This window comes from Larimichthys crocea, chromosome VI, assembly GCF_000972845.2.
Source record: "Larimichthys crocea isolate SSNF chromosome VI, L_crocea_2.0, whole genome shotgun sequence".
Lineage (NCBI taxonomy): Eukaryota > Metazoa > Chordata > Actinopteri > Sciaenidae > Larimichthys > Larimichthys crocea.
Window position 1 is genome coordinate 25,855,730 of NC_040016.1, and position 25,048 is coordinate 25,880,777.

Below are 25,048 nucleotides of genomic sequence, written 5' to 3' on the forward strand. Positions count from 1 at the left end.
AGCAAGTTTGTTTCTGTTGGAGAATAAAATGTTTGATTTAGTTTCATACAGAAACGAAAAATGAAAGAAATCACGCCGCTGACCTCGACCTCTGCAAACTGATGTGACCTCACAGCGACCTCCACTTTACGAGGGAAACGGTTTCCTGTTCAGACTGCAACGCCAACACAGCTCCACTAAAACTCTGAAGAAGAGTCAGACTGTCTACAACCTGGACGTAGTCTCCGTGACGTCCCCGCAGACTGTCTACAACCTGGACGTAGTCTCCGTGACGTCCCCGCAGACTGTCTAAAACCTGGACGTAGTCTCCGTGACGTCCCCGCAGACTGTCTTTCCTCACCCGTCTCCCCCTCTCTGACGGACTCCTCTGCATATAATGATACAGCAGCCTGGTCCTCCTCCGTCTCCTCCCGTCGTCTCAGCCACAGATAAGAGTGTTTTTTGGGGTTTGGTCGGCTCTGCGTGGATTCACATAACTAACCTTCAGTGTCCAATTAGATTAGCCACAGCCGAACCAATTAGTGTTTCTGTGAGGAAGAGATCGTTGTACTCGCGCTGTGATACGGAGGCAGCAGAGAAAGATGCTGACGAAGCTCTTCACATCCACTGCAGAGGAACAGGCTGACTTCTTCCGATAGCACAATAAAGGAAAGTTTGTGAGCTGCAAACTTTAATTAAGTCAATCTACAAAATAATAAAAAGTGAGACAACAAAAGCTGAAAAAAAAGAAATGTGTTCATGTGTGAGTGCAGACGTTCACAGTCCATTAATACAAACACACCTTAGTCTGTGTTCATGTTTATAAGCAGCATATGTCTTTAGTAACATTGTTATTCAGACTGAATTATTACTCAAATCATTTGACTTTCAACAAACACCTGGAACCAAACATGGTTCTTCAGAGTGACCTTCAGAGAACCTTTGAAGAACCTTTGAAGAACCTTTTAGCAAGAGGTTCTTCAAAGAACCCTCAAAAATGGTTCCTGAAGGCTTGATGATTTCACTACAAATAAGTTCATGATGGAACCATTTAAAAAAAGTCCTTTGTGAACTTGACTGGTTCGGTACAGAACCGGTTCTTGGTTCTTTGTAGAACCAGAGAACCTTTCAAGAACATGATTTTGTATTCTCTGCGATTTGTTTTGATTCTGAATGAAAAACCTTCGATTGATCCACGTTCTGATCATTGTCAAATATTTTCAGTTTTATTAATGAACGACAGTAAATGTTTGTTTCTGAATATTTCTTGATGTTTCTGAAGGTGACATTTGATGATGAAGAAGTTTCCTGGGAGTCAGACACGAGGACAAACTTTCTTCAGGGAATATCTCTAAAAAAATAACCAAATGTCATTTTATTTCATGTTGTGATACATTCTTGGACAACACCACAGAATAGTTGCATGAGTGGCCAAATGTAAATCTCTCCAACAACATTGGCACATAAGCAGCAAGGGCAACATGAAGATACCAAGTACAAACAGTAGAAAACATACATGCAGTCTTTTGTTTTTTAAATATATATTCATCTTTTTCCATCATTTCCAGGAAAATAAGAAACCCATCAAAGCCATATTCTGCCGTGTGAGACGTGTCGACGAGTTCCAACGGGAAACAGATCAGGAACATCTCAGGCGGGTGGAGTCAGCGTGTCGTGAATATTCTTTTTTTTTATTTTTTATTTTTAAACATCGAACATTTCAGGCATGCATTGACAACCTCGACATCAACATCTCCGTCACATCGCGTCCTCGAAACCACCAGAAACTCAGAGCAGCGACGCCTGGACCGAGGAGCTTCTTTAAACGTCGGCTACAACACAGAAATCATCATCGTCACCGTCATACACCTACAAAAGGTCGTCGTGTTTGCGTGTGGAGAAACGCGTTATGGGGATGCTTTCATCATGACAACACCAACAGTTCAAACAAAATGGCGGCCTGTTTTTTTCATTTCATTCTTTATTTTTTGGCTTCGTGCCGTCGGAGGAATCTGATTTTTAACACGACTGAAGATGATCAACACAATCCTCAAACCACCAAGGGAAACCAGAAGGTTCTGAGTTTGTCTTTAAACAGTGACTCCTCCCGTGGACGTGAATCTACAGGCAGGTCGTGTCACTCAGAACAAACTTAGTTTCATCAGATCAGTGATCGGCAGATCTGAATTCACAGATTCATTATGACGTCTGTGACGTTCATCAACATCAAACTCAGATTTCACATCTAAAGACAAAAGACAAGTCTCACAGTTTTAAAGTAAGACAGTGAGAGTCGTCTGAACATCCATGCGTTCGCGTGCTTTGAAAAGCCTTATGGGAAATGTATTTCAAAACTCAGTGCATGAACATCGTCCAAAGACAGAACGCAGTGACCGAGATCAGTATTATTGACTTTGTGCTGGGTGTGACGGAGACCTGTATTCAATAATTACACTGAATATTACGAGCACTCCGAAGAAAACGTGTTTTCATGGTCGATATTCGGATGTTGGGATTCAGTAAAAATCAGATTCTCGAATCTCAGAGCGACAAATATGGCTTTAATAAAAAAAAAAAACAATGTGCATCCAAGAAGCAAAGAGCAGAACAGATTCATCATCATCAACGTCAAAGAAACAAAAGAAACGACCCAACAGAGAAGCCGTAAAGAACATCACGGAGGACGAGAAGGGCGGGAAACTTGCAGTTTGGAAGTACATTAAAAGACAGGAGGAGGCGGGGCTCCGTAGAAAGGTCACATGACGCCGAGACGGCGGCTTTATTTGACATCAACGTGGAGCCGCGAGCGCTCCGCCGATCGTTCACAACCAGGAGGCCAGAAGATCCACAGATGATCCCACCAAGTCCTCACCACCACCACCATCTTCATCACCACCACCACCATCTTCATCACCACCACCATCATCTTCATCACCACCACCATCATCTTCATCACCACCACCATCATCTTCATCATCATCACAGATTTTTATTTTTTTCTAATTTTTTCATGCCCAGAGGGAAATCCCACGATGCTTTGCTTCAGCTCAGTCTGTGGTGAAGCACAAAGAAACAAATGAAATAAATAAAACCTCCTCCACCTCCTCCACCTCCTCCTCCATCTTGGTTTTTCTTGTTTTCAGGCAGGAGAACGTCTCCAGCTCTTTTGTGTCTTAGTCCTGACGGAGGAACGCGTCACATGTCGAGGTCGCTGTAGCTCACGTGTTTCTTCGTCACTGCCAGACCTGAAACAAACAGAAAACAGAAATCAGCTGCTGGGTTTACTGAGGGTGGAGGTGCTGGGTTTACTGAGGGTGGAGGTGCTGGGTTTACTGAGGGTGGAGGTGAATGTTAAAGTTGTGATGGAGGTGAAATGAAGTTAGCGATGGACAGACGTGAACTGATGTTTTATTTCAAGCGTCCACAAACAAAAAGAATCCTGAGGTCACGTGTCGCTCTCAGGTGTAAAATCATCTGTTCCTTTTACCTATGACCACCTCCCTATCTCCCCCTGCAGACGCACCTCCTCCACCTCCTCCACCTCCTCCAGCTCCTCCAGCTCCTCCAGCTCCCCACCCGGCCCTCGGTGTTCATCTGGGGACAAATGGCTCAGAGCCAAAAGCTCATCAATCATGTCGCGCAGATAAAAGAGAAAAGTGGAATATGAATATTAAAGGCTTAGCGCATCGCGGAGCTCCCAGACGGGTTCGAGACTGAATCCTGACAGGGATCTCGTGTTTGACGGACGTTTGTCTCCAGACGAGGACGTTTGTCTCCAGATGAGGACGTTTGTCTCCAGATGAGGACGTCTGTAACACGTCTTCAGGATGAACGTGGACGGAGACGCCTCCACGCGTGCAGCTGCTGTTAGTTATAAATGTCCCTGACGTGACCAAAGAAGAAAACATATGGAGGTCGCGTTACCGTAACGTAAATCAAGCTTGACGTGGATCATCATTTGTACAGAGAAGTAAAATTACAGACGTCAACGTAACGATGAAGATTTTTAAAAGATCAGGATTTATTTAACGTGTTTGATTGAAAATGACGCTCGATGTTGGTGTTTAAAGAGTTTATACGATATAATAAAATAATATTTAATACATTATTTATTTATTATTATGTGTGAACACAGATACACTGAATGCAGAACATGAACCAGTATTTCTACTTGATTTGCTGTATTTTTTAATATTAAATATAAAATATTAATAAATAAAAGTCAGCAGACGTTTGAGGACAGAGCTGAAAAGACGTTTTCAGAGACGTCCTTAGATAAACGAGTTAATTTATATAAATATACAGAAATATATGAATGTTCACGACCACACAGCAGAGGCTGAGAACGAGGGGGGAGTCATGTGACTGGATCAGCCCGGCCCGACAGATGGTTCTGCTGGTCTTCAGGGAGCCGTGACCGAGCTGCAGTCTGTCAGCTCTCCTCCAGAACTGCTGTGTCCCCACACCACAAACCCACTGAGCTCCAGAACCGCCCCATGATGAACCCACTGAGCTCCAGAACCGCCCCATGATGAACCCACTGAGCTCCAGAACCGCCCCACCAGAAACCCACTGAGCTCCAGAACCGCCCCATGATGAACCCACTGAGCTCCAGAACCGCCCCACCACAAACCCACTGAGCTCCAGAACCGCCCCATGATGAACCCACTGAGCTCCAGAACCGCCCCATGATGAACCCACTGAGCTCCAGAACCGCCCCACCACAAACCCACTGAGCTCCAGAACCGCCCCATGATGAACCCACTGAGCTCCAGAACCGCCCCACCATGAACCCACTGAGCTCCAGAACCGCCCCACCAGAAACCCACTGAGCTCCAGAACCGCCCCATGATGAACCCACTGAGCTCCAGAACCGCCCCACCATGAACCCACTGAGCTCCAGAACCGCCCCATGATGAACCCACTGAGCTCCAGAACCGCCCCACCACAAACCCACTGAGCTCCAGAACCGCCCCACCACAAACCCACTGAGCTCCAGAACCGCCCCATGATGAACCCACTGAACTCCAGAACCGCCCCACTATGAACTCACTGAGCTCCAGAACTGCCCAATGATGAACCCACTGAGCTCCAGAACCGCCCCACCACAAACCCACTGAGCTCCAGAACTGCCCCATGATGAACCCACTGAGCTCCAGAACCGCCCCACCCGCCCGTCCATGGTGACAACATGAGCTCGTCCAGCTGATTTGATGGTTGTCATGGTGATTAGGCCGTGATTGGCGCCATCTAGAGAGTCCACAGAGGAACATGAGCAGGTTTGTCATGTCTCGGTTGAATCAGGATCTTCGTGTTCAGTTTATGGAGCTGACGGAGCTGACGGAGCTGACGGAGGTCTGGGGGGTCAAACGTGTCGTTAAAGTCTGAAATAGTCTGACAGTAAATGTGCCGCTCAGCCCGGCCCGGCCCGGCCCGCTCATGTAAAAGTTATGAGTCCACTCAGAGACGTCAATAAAGAGCAGACGAACAATACAGTCTCTCCCCTCTGACTCCACTCCCTGTCTCACCCCTCCCTGTCTCACCCCTCCCTGTCTCACATCTCTCACCTGTCTCTCTCCTCAATTCTCCAGGAGAAAATGATGAAGGTCAGGACAGATGAAGATGAAGATGAAGATGAATCTGCTCTTACCTCTGATAAATTCTGAAATTAGCCTGTCAGGAGGAGAAACACATCGTTAGGCGAGCTGATCACATCCTGTTTAAACATTTTATCACACTTCTGACTTCCTGCAGAGTTTGTGACTTTCATTCCAACAGAACCGGGCTCAGCAGCCGGACCGGGTTGGAGCACAGCCTCTGAGGGAATAACGTTACAGTACCGAGGTGATTCACAGACTTCATGATGGAAACATTGATCAGCAGTGAAGCGCTAACTGTGTTTAGCTCGATCAGAGGTTCTGTCGCTGTGTTCGCTGTTAGACTGGACACTGCCGGTTCAGAGGTTCTGTCGCTGTGTTCACTGTTAGACTGGACACTGCCGGTTCAGAGGTTCTGTCGCCGTGTTCACTGTTAGACTGGACACTGCCGGTTCAGAGGTTCTGTCGCCGTGTTCACTGTTAGACTGGACACTGCCGGTTCAGAGGTTCTGTCGCCGTGTTCACTGTTAGACTGGACACTGCCGGTTCAGAGGTTCTGTCGCCGTGTTCACTGTTAGACTGGACACTGCCGGTTCAGAGGTTCTGTCGCCGTGTTCACTGTTAGACTGGACACTGCCGGTTCAGAGGTTCTGTCGCCGTGTTCACTGTTAGACTGGACACTGCCGGTTCAGAGGTTCTGTCGCCGTGTTCACTGTTAGACTGGACACTGCCGGTTCAGAGGTTCTGTCGCCGTGTTCACTGTTAGACTGGACACTGCCGGTTCAGAGGTTCTGTCGCCGTGTTCACTGTTAGACTGGACACTGCCGGTTCAGAGGTTCTGTCGCCGTGTTCACTGTTAGACTGGACACTGCCGGTTCAGAGGTTCTGTCGCCGTGTTCACTGTTAGACTGGACACTGCCGGTTCAGAGGTTCTGTCGCCGTGTTCACTGTTAGACTGGACACTGCCGGTTCAGAGGTTCTGTCGCCGTGTTCACTGTTAGACTGGACACTGCCGGTTCAGAGGTTCTGTCGCCGTGTTCACTGTTAGACTGGACACTGCCGGTTCAGAGGTTCTGTCGCCGTGTTCACTGTTAGACTGGACACTGCCGGTTCAGAGGTTCTGTCGCCGTGTTCACTGTTAGACTGGACACTGCCGGTTCAGAGGTTCTGTCGCCGTGTTCACTGTTAGACTGGACACTGCCGGTTCAGAGGTTCTGTCGCCGTGTTCACTGTTAGACTGGACACTGCCGGTTCAGAGGTTCTGTCGCCGTGTTCACTGTTAGACTGGACACTGCCGGTTCAGAGGTTCTGTTGCTGTGTTCACTGTTAGAATACTGCTGACTGCTGGTGTTCACTAGAATGTACACGCTAACACATTTGTGGTGGATGTTGGGTCTGTACTCACTGTTGGGGTCGACGTTCTCGCACAGCTCTGTCTTGGCCTCCCCGTTGGGTCTGTCGCTCGCCTTGGACAGTCGGGACGACATGGTGGCGGCTGTGACGACGGCTTTGAAGGAACGCTTCCTCTTCTGGACGTTGAGCTCCGGGTGGAAGATGATGACGTAGACTTTGGGCATGTAGAGCATCCCGAGGGCCACGGACGCGCTCAGGTTCATGGAGATGGTCAGCGTGGTGGTCTGGATGTAGAGCTGAGGGAGGGAAAGAGGCAGATCAGCAAAGACTGAACCTGATCATGCTGACTTTTTATTACTCGTGTGTAGGGGTGGCACGGAACATGTATTTGTATTGAACCGTCACGGTACGGGGGTCACGGTTCGGTACGCGCATTTTCACGGCGAATACACGGTACAAAAGAATGATGTTGAACTGAACGCGGAACTATCGTTTCATGAGGGAGTTCTTTCAGGACACATTTAACCTTGCACATGCAAACTCTGATTGGTCTACGCTAGCTCTTCAAATACAACCTCTGGTAGGTTAGCTGTGGTTGTGAGTAGGCTAACACTGAGAATGGCGAGTGACTCGGGCGCACGTCAGACAAGACGAGACGAAATATGTTCGTCAATGAGCCTCTTTCCCTTGACGAAGACGAGGCGACAATGTTCGAAAAACACTGATGAAAAATGTGCCAATGTGCGTTTTTGTTGACGAATAAAAACGAGACGAAAATGTCATACAAGAAATAAAAAATGAACAAAAACGTTTTCGTCGACTATATAAGAAACAAAGCAGCATCCAGTCCTGCTGTCAGGTGTTTGTGCCAGCACTTCTTTTACTGTAGCAACGTCACGGCCACACGTGAAAACAAACAGCATGCAGGAGAAACACGGTGTATGGACAGATCTAGAGCATGAAACAGACCTTAGAAGTCGAAACTGACCCGGCCCGGGCCCGATAGAATACGACCCGAGCCCAACCCAGCCCATTTTGATTGACAGCTTTATAGAGCCTGAACCCGTTTGCAGCCAGACGTTATTAAAATGTGGCATATGGTATAACAGTCAAGAATGAGTCTGGCCTCCCCATTTGTGCTAAACACGAACAGTGATGGACTCATCTTAATTGCATGTAGAAGATGACAGAACATGTCATAATAGGGTGTACCTGCTATTAGTAGATTAAAAAAATAAAAATTAAAGTCATATTAAGTGTGTATTGAAACAACAGACGAGACACTTAGCAAAGCTGCATTGAAGAAGAATTCATTCAATTCAATCAAGACATTTAATCAATGTGTTAGCTGTGGAACACAAGTGAACTGGAATTAATAAACAAAAAAAATATTCCTGAAATAAATAGAAGACTAAAATGTTTTGACTAAACCTGGACTCAAACACCCTGTGTTCACGTTTGACTAAAACTAGACTAAAATTTTGAGACTTTTAGTCGACTAAAATATGACGAACAAAACTGATTTGTGAAAGACTAAAAGTGACTAAGACTAAAAATGAACTTTGAAACAAGACTAAGACTAAATTGAAAAATGGGTGACAAAATTAACACTGATACCAGCATATGGAAACTTTGTGTTCTTGTTGTTTTACTTCAGGAATTTGCAGCTACCTCAGCTCGAGATTTGCTCAATAAAAACTTTGAGGAGCCTTTTTGGTTATGTTTTTTTTTCCTGCACTGTACCGAAAATGTACCAAACCGCAAAGTCTGAACCGAGGTACGTACCGAACCGTGACCTTTGTGTACCGTGCCACCCCTACTCGTGTGTTCTCCACCCTCATCGACAGCTGCAGCGCAGCATCAATCTTTTATGCAGTGTGGGTACTGCGTTTGGATCTGGAGCCATGATCCTCTGAACCCGACAGGCCCGGGATGAATGCATAAAGAGGCTCTAATGGGCCTCCAAGGGTGGCTTCATAGAGTTCAGCCCACCGTCTTTATGTGTTACGGCCCTGCTGTCACAGCCTGATGTATGCCAGCTACAGAGGGTGGAGGGGTGACTTCAGAGAGGGTGGAGATATGAGCCCAGGGAGGATGGAGGGATGAGCCCAGGGAGGATGGAGAGTTAAAAAGCAGCAGGAGTGAATTCAGGTGACAGCTCAGCTGAATGTGGAAACGATACTCTTTTGTCCCACCGTCAAACTGTTACATGAAGGCATCAGAGTTCCATACAAACATTGAGCCGGACGTCCTGACTTTAAATATCAACATGGGAACAATAAATGTAGTCTGGAGGACTGTATGTAACAGCACGGACCAAACATGGTAAAGGAACAGGACGGCATCAGAACCGATCCACAAAATAGAGGCAGCTGGATCAGAACCAACAGAAGAAGTCGTTTAATTAGACCTCCCTGAGATCGAACAAGGAGAGGACTTATTAAGACGGATAGCATCCAGTGTGGGAGAAGGAAACACTGAGGCATACTGGGAAAGACGGCCAGACCAAAACCAGGACCAGGATCAGGACCAAGACCAGGATCAGGTCCACACAGAGAGGAGGAGGTGGAGGAGGACAGATGGAGAACACAAACATTAATGGATGCCATAAAATGCATGCCGCATGAAGAGATGATATTAGCATTGCAAATATTGTGGTACCCTCCTCCACCCTGCACAGACGGGTGGAGGAGCTACCTGGAGAACACACACAGTTAAATCAAGTTGGATGGAGCCAGATTAGGCCCTAATGAAAGGAACAAGTCTGTGCTGTTTGACCTTGGCATTTCACACGAGGAGACGTACGACTCTACGGGGAAATGAGATATTCTGCAAGCCGGAGGAAACAGCTGATTTATTCATGAAGCTCCAACGAACGAGTCTGAACGTCCACAACGCTAACGGGGGACCAATCAGGACGACACGACGAGACGGGAACATCGTCAGGACGACACGACGAGAAGTCTGCATGAAAACCAGCAAAAAGCACAGAGCTCACTGCTGGAACCGGGTCGTCTGTTCTCACACTATGTAACTTTGGGCTCCGGGTCGGGAGAAGTACGTAACGCTTTACGGCACTAAGTCACACAGCAGCAACTATTTCACTGATTCTGGTGAAACTGGATCATATTTTATGGAGGAAATGTTTTCTGGTTTTCCCTCTGATGTCCTCCGGCTGCTCCGCCTCAACTCTCTGTGATTTACAGAGTTTATGATGGACAGTGAAGTAAACTGCTGACAGCTGTAGCTGCTGTTAGCTCAGGTTAGCTCAGTCTGTTAGCTGCTGTTAGCTCATGTTAATTAACGTTACATGAATTAATTAAAAATATTATAATTACATTTCCTGCTTTTAGAAACTTAACACGATCAGCTGATAATAAACCTGATCACTCAGTAATCAATACACAACATTAATCAAACCAATAACTAACATTCAGACAACCTTATCATACTTAACAGTGAGCTAGTGTTTCTGTAGCGTTGTCAGAACGTTCCAAAACAAACATATCATCAGTCTGAGGTGAACTGAAGCTCTCTGCGCTGTCCCTTTAAGAAACATGACACCTGAACAATCGAGTGACACGATCTGTTTCTCCTTCTTGTGTTTCCTCAAACACACCTGAACACACCTCCGCCTCCTCCACCACCTCCTCCTCCACCTCCTCCACCTCCTAATCTTCCACCTCTTCCACCACCTCCTCTTCCACCTCCTCCTCCTGCTCTGCCTTGCTGTCTGTCTGTGTTTATGTTTGCATGTGTAAGTTATGCTTCGATGTGTTTGTGTGTGTGTGTGTGTGTGTGTGTGTGTGTGTGTGTGTGTGTGTGTGTGTGTGTGTGTCTCATCTGTATTCAGCTCGTCTTGGACCGGGCAGGTAATGACACACAAAGGCCACAATGTCGCCGCCTCACTCAGCTGCTGACGTCAAACACACACACACACACACACACACACACACACACACACACACACACACACCTCAAACACCTCACTGCCTCTTTATTGTTTGTTTTATCTGGATGTTTATGAAGGACAAAAATGTGAGTATATGCATCAGCACATGTATGTGCATCAGCACATGTATGTTCATCAGCACATGTATGTGCATCAGCACATGTATGTTCATCAGCACATGTATGTTCATGTGTCGGCCCTCTCTGCAGAGGTGTGTCAGGCAGCTTATCAGCACCCTCTGTGGCCTGAAGCCGTCGAGGTGGACGTGGAGTCCATCAGGAGGGCTTGGAGTCTTTCTGTGAGCTCACAGCGCCGGGTCGGACGCCCTCACCTGGACCGCCGATAACACAAATATCCTCCTGAGGCATGCTGGGAACAGCAGAGCGCTCTTAATCTCTGCCCCCGGCTGCTTTAGAGCTGTCCCCAAACTTCAATCCCCAGAAACCTCGGCATTAGGATGTTTAATCAGAATGTCCTTTAAATTCAGTCTGCTGGTAATTCAACATGAAGTTCACTGCATCAACACGACAGTATGAGTCTGACATGACTTCTATTCTTACAGATTTTTACAGTTTCACACAAGTTCAGTGTGGACGACGCAATGCAGACCACAAAATCATCAACCAAACGTCTGTTTGGACAGATTTACTATTACTATTTAAAAACTTTGTTTGTTTAGGACATGAAATAAAACAAAATGATTGTGAATATGATTGATTGTAAATATTACATATAGACAGACAGACAGATAAAAAAATTAAAATCTTGTTTGTTTTGAGGATTTTAATTTGAAGACAGACTATTTATTATTGTTGGTTATTATTTTTAGATATTTTGAACTCTGAATCTGGAGGTGAGGTCAGCTATCGACTGATTTATGTGATCGGTTCCTTCGGTGATGTCCAAACACTAATGAGTGATATTTTCATATTCAGTAAAACGTCATTAACACATTAACGAGCTGTGTGTTTGTGGTTGAAATAAATAAACCAACATGGAGGATTAAAAGTCTGAAATAGTAAACAGATGTGTGGGGACTCAGATCATTATTTATCCCTGCAGGGCCTGATGGAGTTTTTCTGAAGCTCATTAACGCTGTCAGCACATTTTATTTCAGATTTCACACACTGACTTCATTTAGCAACAGTTTCCATAAAAGTCTGATAAGACGGAAAGGTCACGCAATTACGGTGAGAACCTTTAAACAAGTTTCTGAACCTTGAAGTCCAACCAAAGTTCTGCTGCAGCCTCAGAGGCTTGGTGGAAATGAGCTAATCTGGAGCTGCAATAATCTAAAAACAACAGAGACAACAGTGAGCACCTGAACACAACACAACAGCTCCATTAGTTTTGCAGATTGTGAATTCCTCATCAGGACCACGAGGACAAACGTCTTTACCAACAACATCTGGATTCCTACACAACAAAACAGGAACATCATCTTTATATTTCACTGAGCTTCATTTTTAAACCTTCATGTTTCGACTGGAAACCTTCAAAGCAACATGACAACCTGCTGATGTTTGAGCGTAACACAGAAAGCTTTATTCTCTAGTTTATTGATATGATTTGTTTGTGATCTCAGCAGAGTTTCAGATGTCAGCCATGACACTTTTGACATTCCTTCTTCTCTCCTCAGCAGTCCTGAGGAGGTCCGCCGTGCCCGGTTGTTACGATGGATTACTGAACGAAGCTTCCCCACAAACACAGCAACAGACCGAAGACGTACAAGCGTTCACGACTGACTCACAAGCTGTCGATTTGTTAACAAATCATTTTAACGTTTATGAAATGTTCAGAAGACACCAATGGTAACCAATCGTGCTACATATATTTCATCTCCACCCATTCATCCATCAGATCTTACCTTTTCTGCAGACTGCGCCGTGCCGAAAAAGATGGGTATAAAAGCCAGCCACACGATGCAGGTGGTGTACATGGTGAAGCCGATGGGCTTGGCCTCATTAAAATTCTCCGGGACCCCGCGGGTCTTTATAGCGTAAACAGTACACGTCACCATCAATAAGATACTGTAACCCAACGAACAGATGATCTGAAGATCCGTGATGTCGCATTTCAACACCCCTCGTGCTAGATCTGGGTTGAAGGTCTTCTGCTCGTCGTAGTCTATGATGGTGTTGGGCGGATCCACCACAAACCAGATGAACACCCCCATCAGCTGGACCGAGATGAGGCTGGAGGTGATTGCCAGCTGTGAGGTGGGGCTGATCAGCCGGGGCGCTGTCACTGACTTCTTGCCCTGCTCGAAGATTCGGTAGATACGATTGGTTTTGGTGAGGAGGGCGGCGTAGCTGATGCACATGCCCAGACCCAGGAAGATCCTCCTGAACGAGCACACGCCGACGTCAGGCTTGGCGATCATGAGGAACGTGATGATGTAACATAAAAATATCCCAGTCAGGAGAACGTAACTCAGTTCCCTGCCCGACGCTCGCACAATTGGCGTGTCATTGTACCGGATGAACGTAACCATGACAAAGATTGTAGCAATGATCCCAAGCATCGCCAGGAAAACGGGAATCACCGCCCAGGGTGAGTGCCATTCCAGTTTAATGATGGGTATTGGCTGGCATGAGGTGCGGTTGGTGTTGGGCCTCATGTTGTAGGAGCACAGCTTGCAGGTGAACTCGTCGTACTGGTACTGGTATCCGTCGCAGGACTCGCAGTGCCAGCAGCACGGCATACCTTTCACCACCTTCTTCCTCTCACCGGTTTTACAGGGAAGGCTGCACACGGAGCTGGGGACGTCCTGCTCACCTCGAGGCCACTGCATGTCCTCCATCTGCAGAGAGCACAAGACAATCAACGGTCAGATCGATCAGGAAATGACAAACGTCAAGATACCATGAAGAGTACCTGAAAATACGTTGAGGACGGACGAGAGAAAAACATTACAGAGACTTTAACTGAAGGAAAAATGAACCTGAAGCCAAAATTTGTCCCGTACACTATAAAACTCGACTGTGATGGTGTTGGAAGATATCGACTCGGCGGTCTCAGTCTCAGATTTATAGCTCAGATTTTATCTTCAGTGTTAAACAAGAGCTTTGCTTTGGTTCTGGCTTGTTACTAAAGCAAAGGTCTCATTGATTTGACAGCTTGACTGCTGCTAATGACTAATGAATACTCTATTAGTGCAACATCAATATATGAATTCCACCTGGATCATCGCTCTGCACTGAGTGGACATCTTATCTGCAATTTATACTCGCCTCTATATCCAGGTGGTGTTTAATGACTGCTCTGCACCTGGAGCATCATGTTTCAAGGCCCATCCTGCTCCTCAAGGAGTCCTTGAGCAAGGCATTGAGTTTAACTATGGCTGTATATTAATGAGGAAGCAGATGACATAGGTCCAGTGATATAATGTGGACTAAGGAGGTAATGTACTGATACACAAATTGGAGGTGCTTGTGCTTTATTTAATTATTATAGCTGCTGCTGCTGCTGAAAATAACAAACGACTGAGATGCATCACTAATGATAACCTGAAGAAAGAGTATTATGGTCAACTGGACCAGCCTGAAGAAGCCTCCATCCAAGAGGACACCTGTGGGTCGTCAAGGACACCTGTGGGTCGTTAAGGACACCTGTGGGTCGTTATTGACACCTGTGGGTCGTTATGGTCATCTGTGGGTCATAAAGGACACGTGGGTCGTTAAGGTCATCTGTGGGTCGTCAAGGACACCTGTGGGTCGTTAAGGTCATCTGTGGGTCGTCAAGGACACATGTGGGTCGTTAAGGTAATCTGTGGGTCGTTAAGGACACCTGTGGGTCGTTATGGTCCTCTGTGGGTCGTTATGGTCAACTGTGGGTCGTTAAGGACACATGTGGGTCGTTATGGTCAACTGTGGGTCGTTAAGGACACATGTGGGTCGTTAAGGTAATCTGTGGGTCGTTAAGGACACCTGTGGGTCGTTAAGGACACATGTGGGTCGTTAAGGACACCTGTAGGTCACCCTCTCCTCATGTGAGTCGTCAGCGTCAGGTGGTGTAGGTGGTTGTTGAAGTGATTTTAGGACTGCAATCTAACGTCGGTTCAGAGCCGTGCTGTCGGTTTGTGTCTCAGACATCTGTTTATTTTACGACATATCTGCCCTCCTCGTACATCTGCTCCTGCAGACTGCACCTCTAAAGGCAAAACACATCACAGACACACAGCCAATACAGAAACTATGTTTTATGTGCTGCAGCAACAGAATAAATTATTTATAGACCCACACGTATCATTTGTTTGTTCTGTTTTCAGTGAAGCTCCTTTGAACAAATTGCCCCTGCTGGGATTAATAAAGCTGTTTGGAATTTGCAAACAAATATTCAGATGAACAAAAAGCTCAAACTGGACAGGTCAAAGGTCACAGTGGGAACAGTGGACACAGAGGTCTGATGGTTAACATGACGTTCTTCAATCAAACCTCAGTGAGCACGCTCGCCTCTTTAAGATGTTTACTGCATGTTTTAATGAATTTGTTGAATTACTGTTAACTGGATGAAGACTGCAGATACACACCAAACCACATATATTCTGATGTTTGTGTGAAGTCTGCTTTTATTTTGAAATGTTGATATATGTCAGTGGCAGAGCCTTACAGTATTTTTAATATTAATCTGTAAAACACGGAACGTGGACGTGAATCCTGAATTTTTCATTTTCAAGCTGTTTTATGTGAATCTGTAAATGAGCTCTTGTATTGAAACTCTGCCTGGATCTTGGACGGAGTCTCTGTGACTGTCGGCAGCCAAAAAGACGTTATTGTGCCTCCATGTTGATGATTTTGGCAGATATCATGTTTCTGTTTAAAGGATCTGAGAAGACTTGGAGGGATTTCAAATAGAACTGTGACCCAGAGCTGATCACAGTCCTCAGACAGATTATCTACAAAGACCGGTCTGGATCAGTCTTTGGTTGCTGTTTCTCAGGAGCTTCGCTCGGGGCAAAGTAACAAAATGACAATGGATGTTATCACCGCCGCGAAAGCCCTGACCGCCCCCAGACTTCATGTGGGCGACCACCAAAACCACATAATAACAGATACACTCAGGAACATCAAGGTTCTTCAGAAGACTCTCTGGTTCCACAAAGAACCATAAACACCTGAAGAACCTCGTCACACCTGAAGAACCTCTTTACACTTGAAGAACCTCGTTATAGCTGAAGAACCTCGTCACATCTGAAGAACCTCTTTATTTCAGGGATGGTGCGTCATGTGCTCCATGTGCTTCTTTAAAGGTTTTTCATAGTTAGTGGGTTATAACATGAAACATCAACAAAGTAACAATTATTATTTATTTTGATTCATTTATTTGTTCTCCTGAGGTTCTCCTGAGGTTCTCCTGTGGTTCTCCTGAGGCTCAGACAAAGAGACAAAAAGACTTTGTCCTCGGTGTCGATCCCTCTGAAGAAGAAAATGTTCCTCCCACACTTGTAATGCTTTCTTCTCTGTTCTGGTGTTCTGGTCATGTTCATCCTCCTCCATCCATCACGTCTGGTCCACTTCAGGCTGAGCTTCTCATTGTATGCAGCGCATGGCGCCGCCATCGGAGCGACGTGAGCGGCTGACACTAATCCCGCATTTAGCATACGAAGTGTATTAAAATGTGACACGAGAGAAAGCAGCTAGCTCTGCACGACAGACTTGGACCGGGTCGCAGAATGACTCACAGCTTCACAAATCCAATCAGAGTTCAGCCCGGAGGTTCAGACGGGATTCAGAATGCCAGCAGCAACGTCGGGTCAGTCATTTAAATGAAACTCCATCCGTGTTCTCAGGAAAGAGCCGACCAGCGCTCAATAACTCAGTCCGGACTCTGAAGAGGTGTCAGCTGGTACAGAGGCCCGGACAAGAGGTCCACACGGGCCTTCATCCCAACCACCGAGAGTCCAAGACGGAGAGTCCAGAACTTCTCCTCCACCTCCTCTTTTCTCCTTTCATGCTCCTCCTCCTCCTCCTCCTCCTCCTCCTCCTGCAGCTGCAGTTCATGATCTGACCTCTAAGGGCGTCTGTCTCTGAGCTCGTCATAAAAAACCTTTGATTGGATACGAGCTGTTACCATGGATACGATGCAGGTTCTTCCTCTTCCTCTCTGCTCATGTTTAATATAAATATTTAAAATATTTAAATACTAAACAAGTTTTCTACAAATTATTTCCCTGAGACACTTAATGACAGTAATGAAGTAAAAGTACTTAGTTACTTTAAAAAAATGGACCACCAGGAAAAAGAAGAAGAAAAAGAAGAAGAAGAAGAAGAAGAAGAGGTTTACAGGCCCAGCAGTCAGCAGCTTCTATGGACATGATGGCAGAGGAGAAGAGAGTGAAGAGGACGCTGACGGAGGAAGCTAAGAAGAGAAAAGGAGAGAGTGAGCGAGCAAGAAGATGATCGTGTCTCTTTTCTTATCTGCCGCTCGTCTTTCATGTCTGAAAGCCAGGGAAAGACGAAGACGATGGACTCTGGTGGACTCTGGTGGACTCTGGTGGACTGCTGAGTCGACCTGATCTGTGCAGATGAAGCGCTCAGTCTGGGTGACGAAGATGGCAGGCGAGCTACGTCCAGGTTTTTAAACACTGATTTGATCTGTAGCATTGTGGTAACGTTGTGGTAGCGTTGTGGTAACGCTGTGGTAGCGTTGTGGTAGCGTTGTGGTAACGTTGTGGTAGCGTTGTGGTAACACTGTGGTAGCGTTGTGGTAACGTTGTGGTAGCGTTGTGGTAGCGTTGTGGTAACGTTGTGGTAACGTTGTGGTAGCGTTGTGGTAACGCTGTGGTAAAGTTGTGGTAACGCTGTGGTAGTGTTGTGGTAGTGTTGTGGTAACATTGTGGTAGCGTTGTGGTAGCGTTGTGGTAGTGTTGTGGTAGCGTTGTGGTAGCGTTGTGGTAGCGCCGTGGTAACGTTGTGGTAACGTTGTGGTAACGTTGTGGTAGTGTTGTGGTAACGTTGTGGTAACGTTGTGGTAACGTTGTGGTAGCGTTGTGGTAGCATTGTGGTAACGTTGTGGTAACGTTGTGGTAGTGTTGTGGTAGCGTTGTGGTAGCGTTGTGGTAGCGTTGTGGTAGCGTTGTGGTAGCGCTGTGGTAGCGTTGTGGTAGCGTTGTGGTAGCGTTGTGGTAGCGTTGTGGTAACGTTGTGGTAGCGTTGTGGTAGCGCTGTGGTAGCGTTGTGGTAGCGCTGTGGTAGCGTTGTGGTAGCGCTGTGGTAGCGTTGTGGTAGTGTTGTGGTAGCGTTGTGGTAGTGCTGTGGTAGTGCTGTGGTAACGTTGTGGTAACGTTGTGGTAACGTTGTGGTAGTGTTGTGGTAGCATTGTGGTAACGTTGTGGTAACGTTGTGGTAGTGTTGTGGTAACGTTGTGGTAACGTTGTGGTAGTGTTGTGGTAGCGTTGTGGTAGCGTTGTGGTAACGTTGTGGTAACGTTGTGGTAGTGTTGTGGTAACGTTGTGGTAGCGAACAAACAGCTGATTCAGACAAACAGCTGGATTCAGACAAACAGCTGGAGAGTCAGACGCAAAACAAACAGCTGGATTCATCAGACACAAACAAAACAAGCTGGATTCAGACAAACAGCTTGGAGTTCAGACACAAACAAAACAGCTGGATTCAGACAAAACAAACAAACGGCTGGATTCAGACAAAACAAGCTGGATTCAGACCAAACAACAAACAGCTGGATTCAGACACAAACAAACAGCTGGATTCAGAACAACACTGGATTCAGACACAAACAAAACAGCTGGATTCAGACAAACAGCTGGATTCAGACACAACAAACCGTGGATTCAGACACAAACAACAGCTGGATTCAACAAACAGCTGGATTCAGACTCAAACAGCTGGATTCAGACACAAACAAACAGCTAGATTCAGACAAACAGCTGGATTCAGACACAAACAAACAGCTGGATTCAGACAAACAGCTGGATTCAGACAAACAGCTGGAGTCAGACTCAACAAACAGCTGGATTCAGACACAAACAAACAGCTGATTCAGACTCAACACAAACAGCTGGATTCAGCACAAAACAAACAGCTGGTCAGACAAACATGGATTCAGACCAAACACTGGATTCAGACACAAACAAACGGATGGATTCAGACACAAAACAAACAGCTGGATTCAGACACAAACAACAGCGGGATTCAGACACAAACAAACAGCTGGATTCACAACAAACAAACAGCTGGATTCAGACAAACAGGATTCAGACCTCAAACAACGGCTGGATTCAACACAAACAAACGCTGGATTCAGACCAAACAAACAGCTGGATTCAGACAGAAACAAACAGCTAGATTCAGACTCAAACAAACGGCTGGATTCAGACACAAACAAACGGCTGGATTCAGACACAAACAAACGGCTGGATTCAGACACAAACAAACGGCTGGATTCAGACACAAACAAACGGCTGGATTCAGACACAAACAAACAGCTGGATTCAGACACAAACAAACGGCTGGATTCAGACACAAACAAACGGCTGGATTCAGACACAAACAGCTGGATTCAGACTCAAACAAACAGCTGGATTCAGACACAAACAAACAGCTGGATTCAGACACAAACAGCTGGATTCAGACACAAACAAACGCTAGATCAGAGAAAAACAACTGGATTCGACTAAACAAACAGCTGGATTCTGACACGCGTTGTGGTACGTTGTGGTGCGCGGTGGTAAGCGCCTGTGGTAACCGTTGTGGGTAGCGTGTGTGGTACTTGTGGTAGCGTTGTGTAAGCGTTGTGGTAGCGCTGTGGTAGCGTTGTGGGTAGCGTGTGGGTAGCGCTGGTGGTATCTGTGTGGTAGCGTTGTGGTAGCGCTGTGTAAGCGTTGTGTAGTGTTGTGGTAGTGCTGTGGTAACAGTTGTGGAGTGCGTGTGGTAACGGTTGGTAGCGTTGTGTAGTGCTTGTGGTAAAGTTGTGGTAGTGGTGTTGGTAGTGTTTGTGGTAGCGCTGTGGTAAACCCGCGTTGTGGTTAAGCGTTGTGGGTAGCGTTGTGGTAACGCTTGGTAGCGTTGTGGTAGCGTTGTGGGAACGTTGTGGTAGCGTTGTGGTTAATGTTGTGGTAGCGTGGTGGTAGCGTTTTGTGGTAACGTTGTGTGTAGCGTTGTGGTACGTTGTGGTACGCCTGTGGTACGTTGTGGTACCGCTGTGGGGTAGTGTTGTGGTAGTCGTTGTGGTAACGTTTGGTAGCGTTGTGGTAACACGTTGTGGTAAGGTTGTGGTACGCTGTGGTAGTGTTTGTGGTAACAGTGGTTGTGTTTCCGTGTGGTACGTTGTGGTAGCGTTGTGGGAGCGCGTGGTAACGCTGTTGGAGTGTTGTGGTAAGCGTTGTTGTAGCGCTTGTGGTAGCGTTGGTGGTAGCCGCTGTGTAAATGCGCTGGAGTGGTATGTGTGTGTTAAGCGCTGTGGTAAGTGTGTGGTAGCGCTTGTGGTACGTTGTAAGGTAAGCGCTTGTGGTAACGGCTGTGGTAGTGTTGTGGGTAAGCGTTGTGGTAAGCAGCTGTGGATAGCGTTGTGGGTGAAGCGTTTGTGGGAGCGGGGCTGTGGTAGCTGCTGTGAGGTAACGTTGTGGTAAAGGCACGAAGACTTGGTAGTACTCGTAGTGAGCAAGCCCGGTCTTTCGTGTGATTACCTGCGACGAGACTAAGGAGTTGCGGGTTGTGCTAGGTATAGATACCCGCTCGTGCTGTTGTTCGTTGTATAGTCATAGATCCCTGTGGGGTAAGCGTTGTGGATAGCGTTGTGGTACCACGTTTTGGAGCACAGTGCTTGTGGTACGAGGCGCGCTGGGGCTATACGTATTGTGGTAATACGTTGTGTGGTAGCCATGTTTGCATAGTGGTCCCCCGATGCTGTACTGTATACGATCGTTCGATCCAGGTGGTGGTGCGCGGGTTGGCCCTGGTTCGCGCGTGGTCCAGCGGTTGTGAGTATACCTCGCGTTGTGGTAGCGCCGTGGTAAGCGGTGTGGTAAGCGTTGTGGTACGCTGTGGTAGCCGGTGTGGTAGTTTGTTGTGTGGTAGTGCGGTGTAACAGTTGTTGATAGCGTTGTGGGTAGCGTTTGTGGGGAAACGTTGTGGTGCGCTGTGGTAGTGGGGTGTAGCGTTGTGGTACGTTGTGGTAGCGCTGTGGTAGTGCGTTGGTAACGTTGGGGTAGTGTTGTTGGTAGTGCTGTGGTAACGGTTGTGGATAGTGTTGTGTCGCGTTGTGGTACGTTGTGGTAACGTGTGTGGGTAGCAAGTTGGGTCGGTTGTGGTAGCGTTGTGGGCGCGTTGGTGGTCACCGTGTGGTAGCGCTGTGGTTGAAGGAGTGCTGGTGGTAACGTTGTGTCGTGTTGTGGTAGTGCTGTGGGTAACGTTGTGGAGTGTTGTGTAGCGTTGTGGTAGCGTTGTGGTAACGTTTGTGGTAGTGGTTGTGGTAGCGTTGTGGTAGCGTTTGTGGTAAGCGCCTGTGGTAACGTTGTGGTACGTTGTGTAGCGTTGTGGGTAGCGTTGCTCTGCAGGTAATCATGCCTTCTGCAACAGCTTCTAAAAGTATAAAATTAAAACTTACTTCCTTGATGGCCTGAGTGCTGTTATTAGTTGAGTGTGTGTGTTCCAGTGCGTGTTGTCGTTAGTGTGTGTTCAGTGTGGTGTTTTCAGTTGTGTGTTGTGAGTGTGTTTTCACGTTGTGGTGGTTTTCAGTGTTTGTTTTCAGGTGTGTTTCATGTGTGTGTCAGTGTGTGTGTTTGGAGTGTGTGTTCAGTGTGTGTGTTCAGTGTGCTTGTTCAGTGTGTGTGTTGTGAGTGTGTTTTCAGTGTGTGTTTTCAGTGTGGTTGTGTTGTGTGTTGAGTGTGTTTAGTGGTGTGTGAGTGTTTCCAGTGATGTGGTTTGTGAGTGGTTTGTTTTAGTGTGTGTGTGTGGAGTGTGTGTTTTCATGTGTGTTGTTATGTGTGTGGTGTGTTCGTAGTCGTTGTTTGTCGAGTGTGTGTTTGTGGTGTCATGGTGTTTTAGATGTCGTGTTTGTGAGTGTGTTTTCAGTGGGGGGTGTGTTGTGAGTGTTTTGTTGTTCAGTGTGTTGTTTGTGAGTGGGGTGTTTTCCGTAGTGTGTTGGCGTGTGGGTTCCTGTGTTAGTGTTAGTATTGGGTATGTGAGTGTGTGTGTGTGACCGTGTGTGTTTTGAGTGTGTGTGTTGTGAGTGTGTGTTTCGTTCTGTGTGTCGTGGTGTGTGTTGTTCAGTGTGCGTGTTGGTGTGGTGTAGTGTTGTGCAGTGCTGCGTGTTGTGAGGTGTGTTTCAGTGTGTGTGTTGTGAGTGGTGTTTTCATTGTTGTGTGTTTGTGAGTGTGTGTTTTCAGTGTGGCGTGTTGTGATGTGGTGTTTTCAGGGTGTGGTTGTAGTGTGTGGTTCAGTGTGTGTGTGGTGGAGTGTGTGTTTTCAGTGTGTGTTGTGCGTGTGGTTGTCTGTGCGTGTTGTGAGTGTGTGTTTTCAGTGTGTGTGTTGTGAGTGTGTGTTTTCAGTGTGTGTGTTGTGAGTGTGTGTTTTCAGTGTGTGTTTCTCTCCTGTTACAGAGCTAACATGATGGAGGTACGGAGGAGTCGTCGCATGTTTACAGGATTAATAACTTGTTTGAACGACCTGACATAACATGCTGAGCTTCACGTGTGCTGTTTGAACACGCGTGTGCTGATAACTGAATGAAAGCCGTATTTGAATGTTCGTACGTATGTGTTCATGTTTACATCAGTTTACTGTGACTGCTCAGCTGTGTTTGTTAGGAGGGAACAACAAATGTAGTCCTGGACTGAGATGACAGACGAAGCGTCGTGCAGAACTCGTTCAAACTTTCAGAACCACGGTCCACTTCAAACTCACGTTGAGCTGCAGGCTCTCGGTCCACTGTCCGATCACTCGGTACCCCGACCCGGTCACGTTGTTCCACTGGTACTGGAACAGGTCGTAGCGTCCAGGGGCGTCGCCGTTGGGTTGAATGTCACCGAAGTACCAGCACTTCCTGTGGAGGACAAGGAACCAATCAGTGGACACGCTAGCAGACTGAGGCTAAGCTATGAGTCGGGTAGCTAACTGTTAGCAAGTATGGCATACAAACACTGGATTCAGACAAACAGCTGGATTCAGACAACAAACAAACAGCTGGATTCAGACACAAACAAACGGCGGGATTCAGACAAACAGCTGGGATTCAGACACAAACAAACAGCTGGATTCAGACACAAAAACGCTGGATTCAGACAAACAGCTGGATTCAGACAAACAGCTGGATTCAGACAACAGCTGATTCAGACAACAAACAACAGCTGGATTCAGACAAACAGCTGGATTCAGACAAACAAACGCTGGATTCAGACAAACAGCTGGATTCAGACACAAACACAGCTGGATCAGACACAACAAACAGCTGGATTCAGACAAACAAGCTGGATTCAGACACAAACAAACAGCTGGATTCAGACACAAACAAACAGCTGGATTCAGACAAACAGCTGGATTCAGACTCAAACAAACAGCTGGATTCAGAACAACAAACAAACGGCTGGATTCAGACACAAACGGATCAACACAACAAACAGCTGGATTCAGACAAACACTGAATTCAGACAAACAGCTGGATCAGACACAAACAACAGCTGGATTCAGACAAACAGCTGATTCAGACACAAGCTGTTCAGACACAAACAAACAGCTGGATTCAGACACAACAAACGGCTGGATTCAGACAAACAGCTGGATTCAGACAAACAGCTGGTTCAGACAAAGACTGGTTCAGACACAAACAAACAGCTGGATTCAGACAAACAAGCTGGATTCAGACAAACAAACGGCTGGATTCAGACAAACAAGCTGGATTCAGACACAACCACGCTGTATTCAGACACAAACAACACTGGATCAGACAAACAGCTGATTCAACACAAACAAACAGCTGGATTCAGACAAACAGCGGATTCAACAAACAGCTGATTCAGACACAACAAACGGCTGGATTCAGACACAAACAGCTGGATTCAGACTAAACAAAACAGCTGGATTCAGACACAACAGCTGGATTCAGACAAACAGCTGGATCAGACTCAAACAAACAGCTGATTCAGACACAAACAAACAGCTGGATTCAGACAAACAGCTGGATTCAGACACAAACAAACAGCTGGATTCAGACACAAACAAACGGCTGGATTCAGACAAACAGCTGGATTCAGACACAAACAACGCTGGATTCAGACACAAAAAACAGCTGGATTCAGACAAACAGCTGGATTCAACACAAACAACGCTGGATTCAGACAAACAGCTGCTATTCAGACACAAACAAACAGCTGGGATTCAGACACAAACAAACGCTGGATTCAACAAACAGCTGATTCAGACAAACATCTGATTAGACACAAACAAACGGCTGGATTCAGACAAACAAAGTGGATTCAGACACAACAAACGCTGGATTCAACAAACAGCTGGATTCAGACAAACAGCTGGATTCAGACTCAAACAAACAGCTGGATTCAGACACAAACAAACAGCTGGATTCTGACTCAAACAAACAGCTGGATTCAGACACAAACAAACAGCTGGATTCAGACAAACAGCTGGATTCAGACTCAAACAGCTGGATTCAGACACAAACAAACAGCTAGATTCAGACTCAAACAGCTGGATTCAGACACAAACAAACAGCTGGATCAACAACAAACAAACAGCTGGATTCAGACACAAACAAACAGCTGGATTCAGACAAACAGCTGGATTCAGACTCAAACAAACGCGCTGATTCAGACACAAACAAACGGCTGGATTTACACAACAAACGCTGGATTCGACAGCGATTCAGACTCAAACAAAGCTGGATTCAGAAACAAACAGCTGGATTCAACACAAACAAGGCTGGATTCAGACACAACAAACGCTGATCAACACAACAAACGGCTGGATTCAGACACAAACAAAGAGCGGGATTCAGACACAACAACGCGGATTCAGAACAACAAACGGCTGGATTCAGACACAAACAGCTGGATTCGACTCAAACAAACAGCTGGATCAGACACACAAACAAACAGCTGGATTCAGACTCAACAGCTGGATTCAGACACAAACAAACAGCTAGATTTAAGACAAAACACTGGATTCTGACCTAAAACAAACAGCGGATCTGACCA

General features: G+C 46.5%; 1 protein-coding gene across 1 annotated transcript in view; it reads right to left on the minus strand.

The window, feature by feature from the left end:
- Positions 1–2,382: 2,382 nt before the first annotated feature.
- The window catches only part of grm7 (glutamate metabotropic receptor 7), an 86,302-nt gene continuing 63,636 nt past the window's right edge, over positions 2,383–25,048 (minus strand). Inside the window, 5 exon segments of the mRNA XM_027278929.1 lie at positions 2,383–3,224; positions 6,982–7,225; positions 12,749–13,684; positions 22,746–22,855; positions 22,858–22,884. Of these exon segments, the coding sequence (XP_027134730.1) occupies positions 3,175–3,224; positions 6,982–7,225; positions 12,749–13,684; positions 22,746–22,855; positions 22,858–22,884 (1,367 nt within the window). The 3' untranslated portion in view covers positions 2,383–3,174.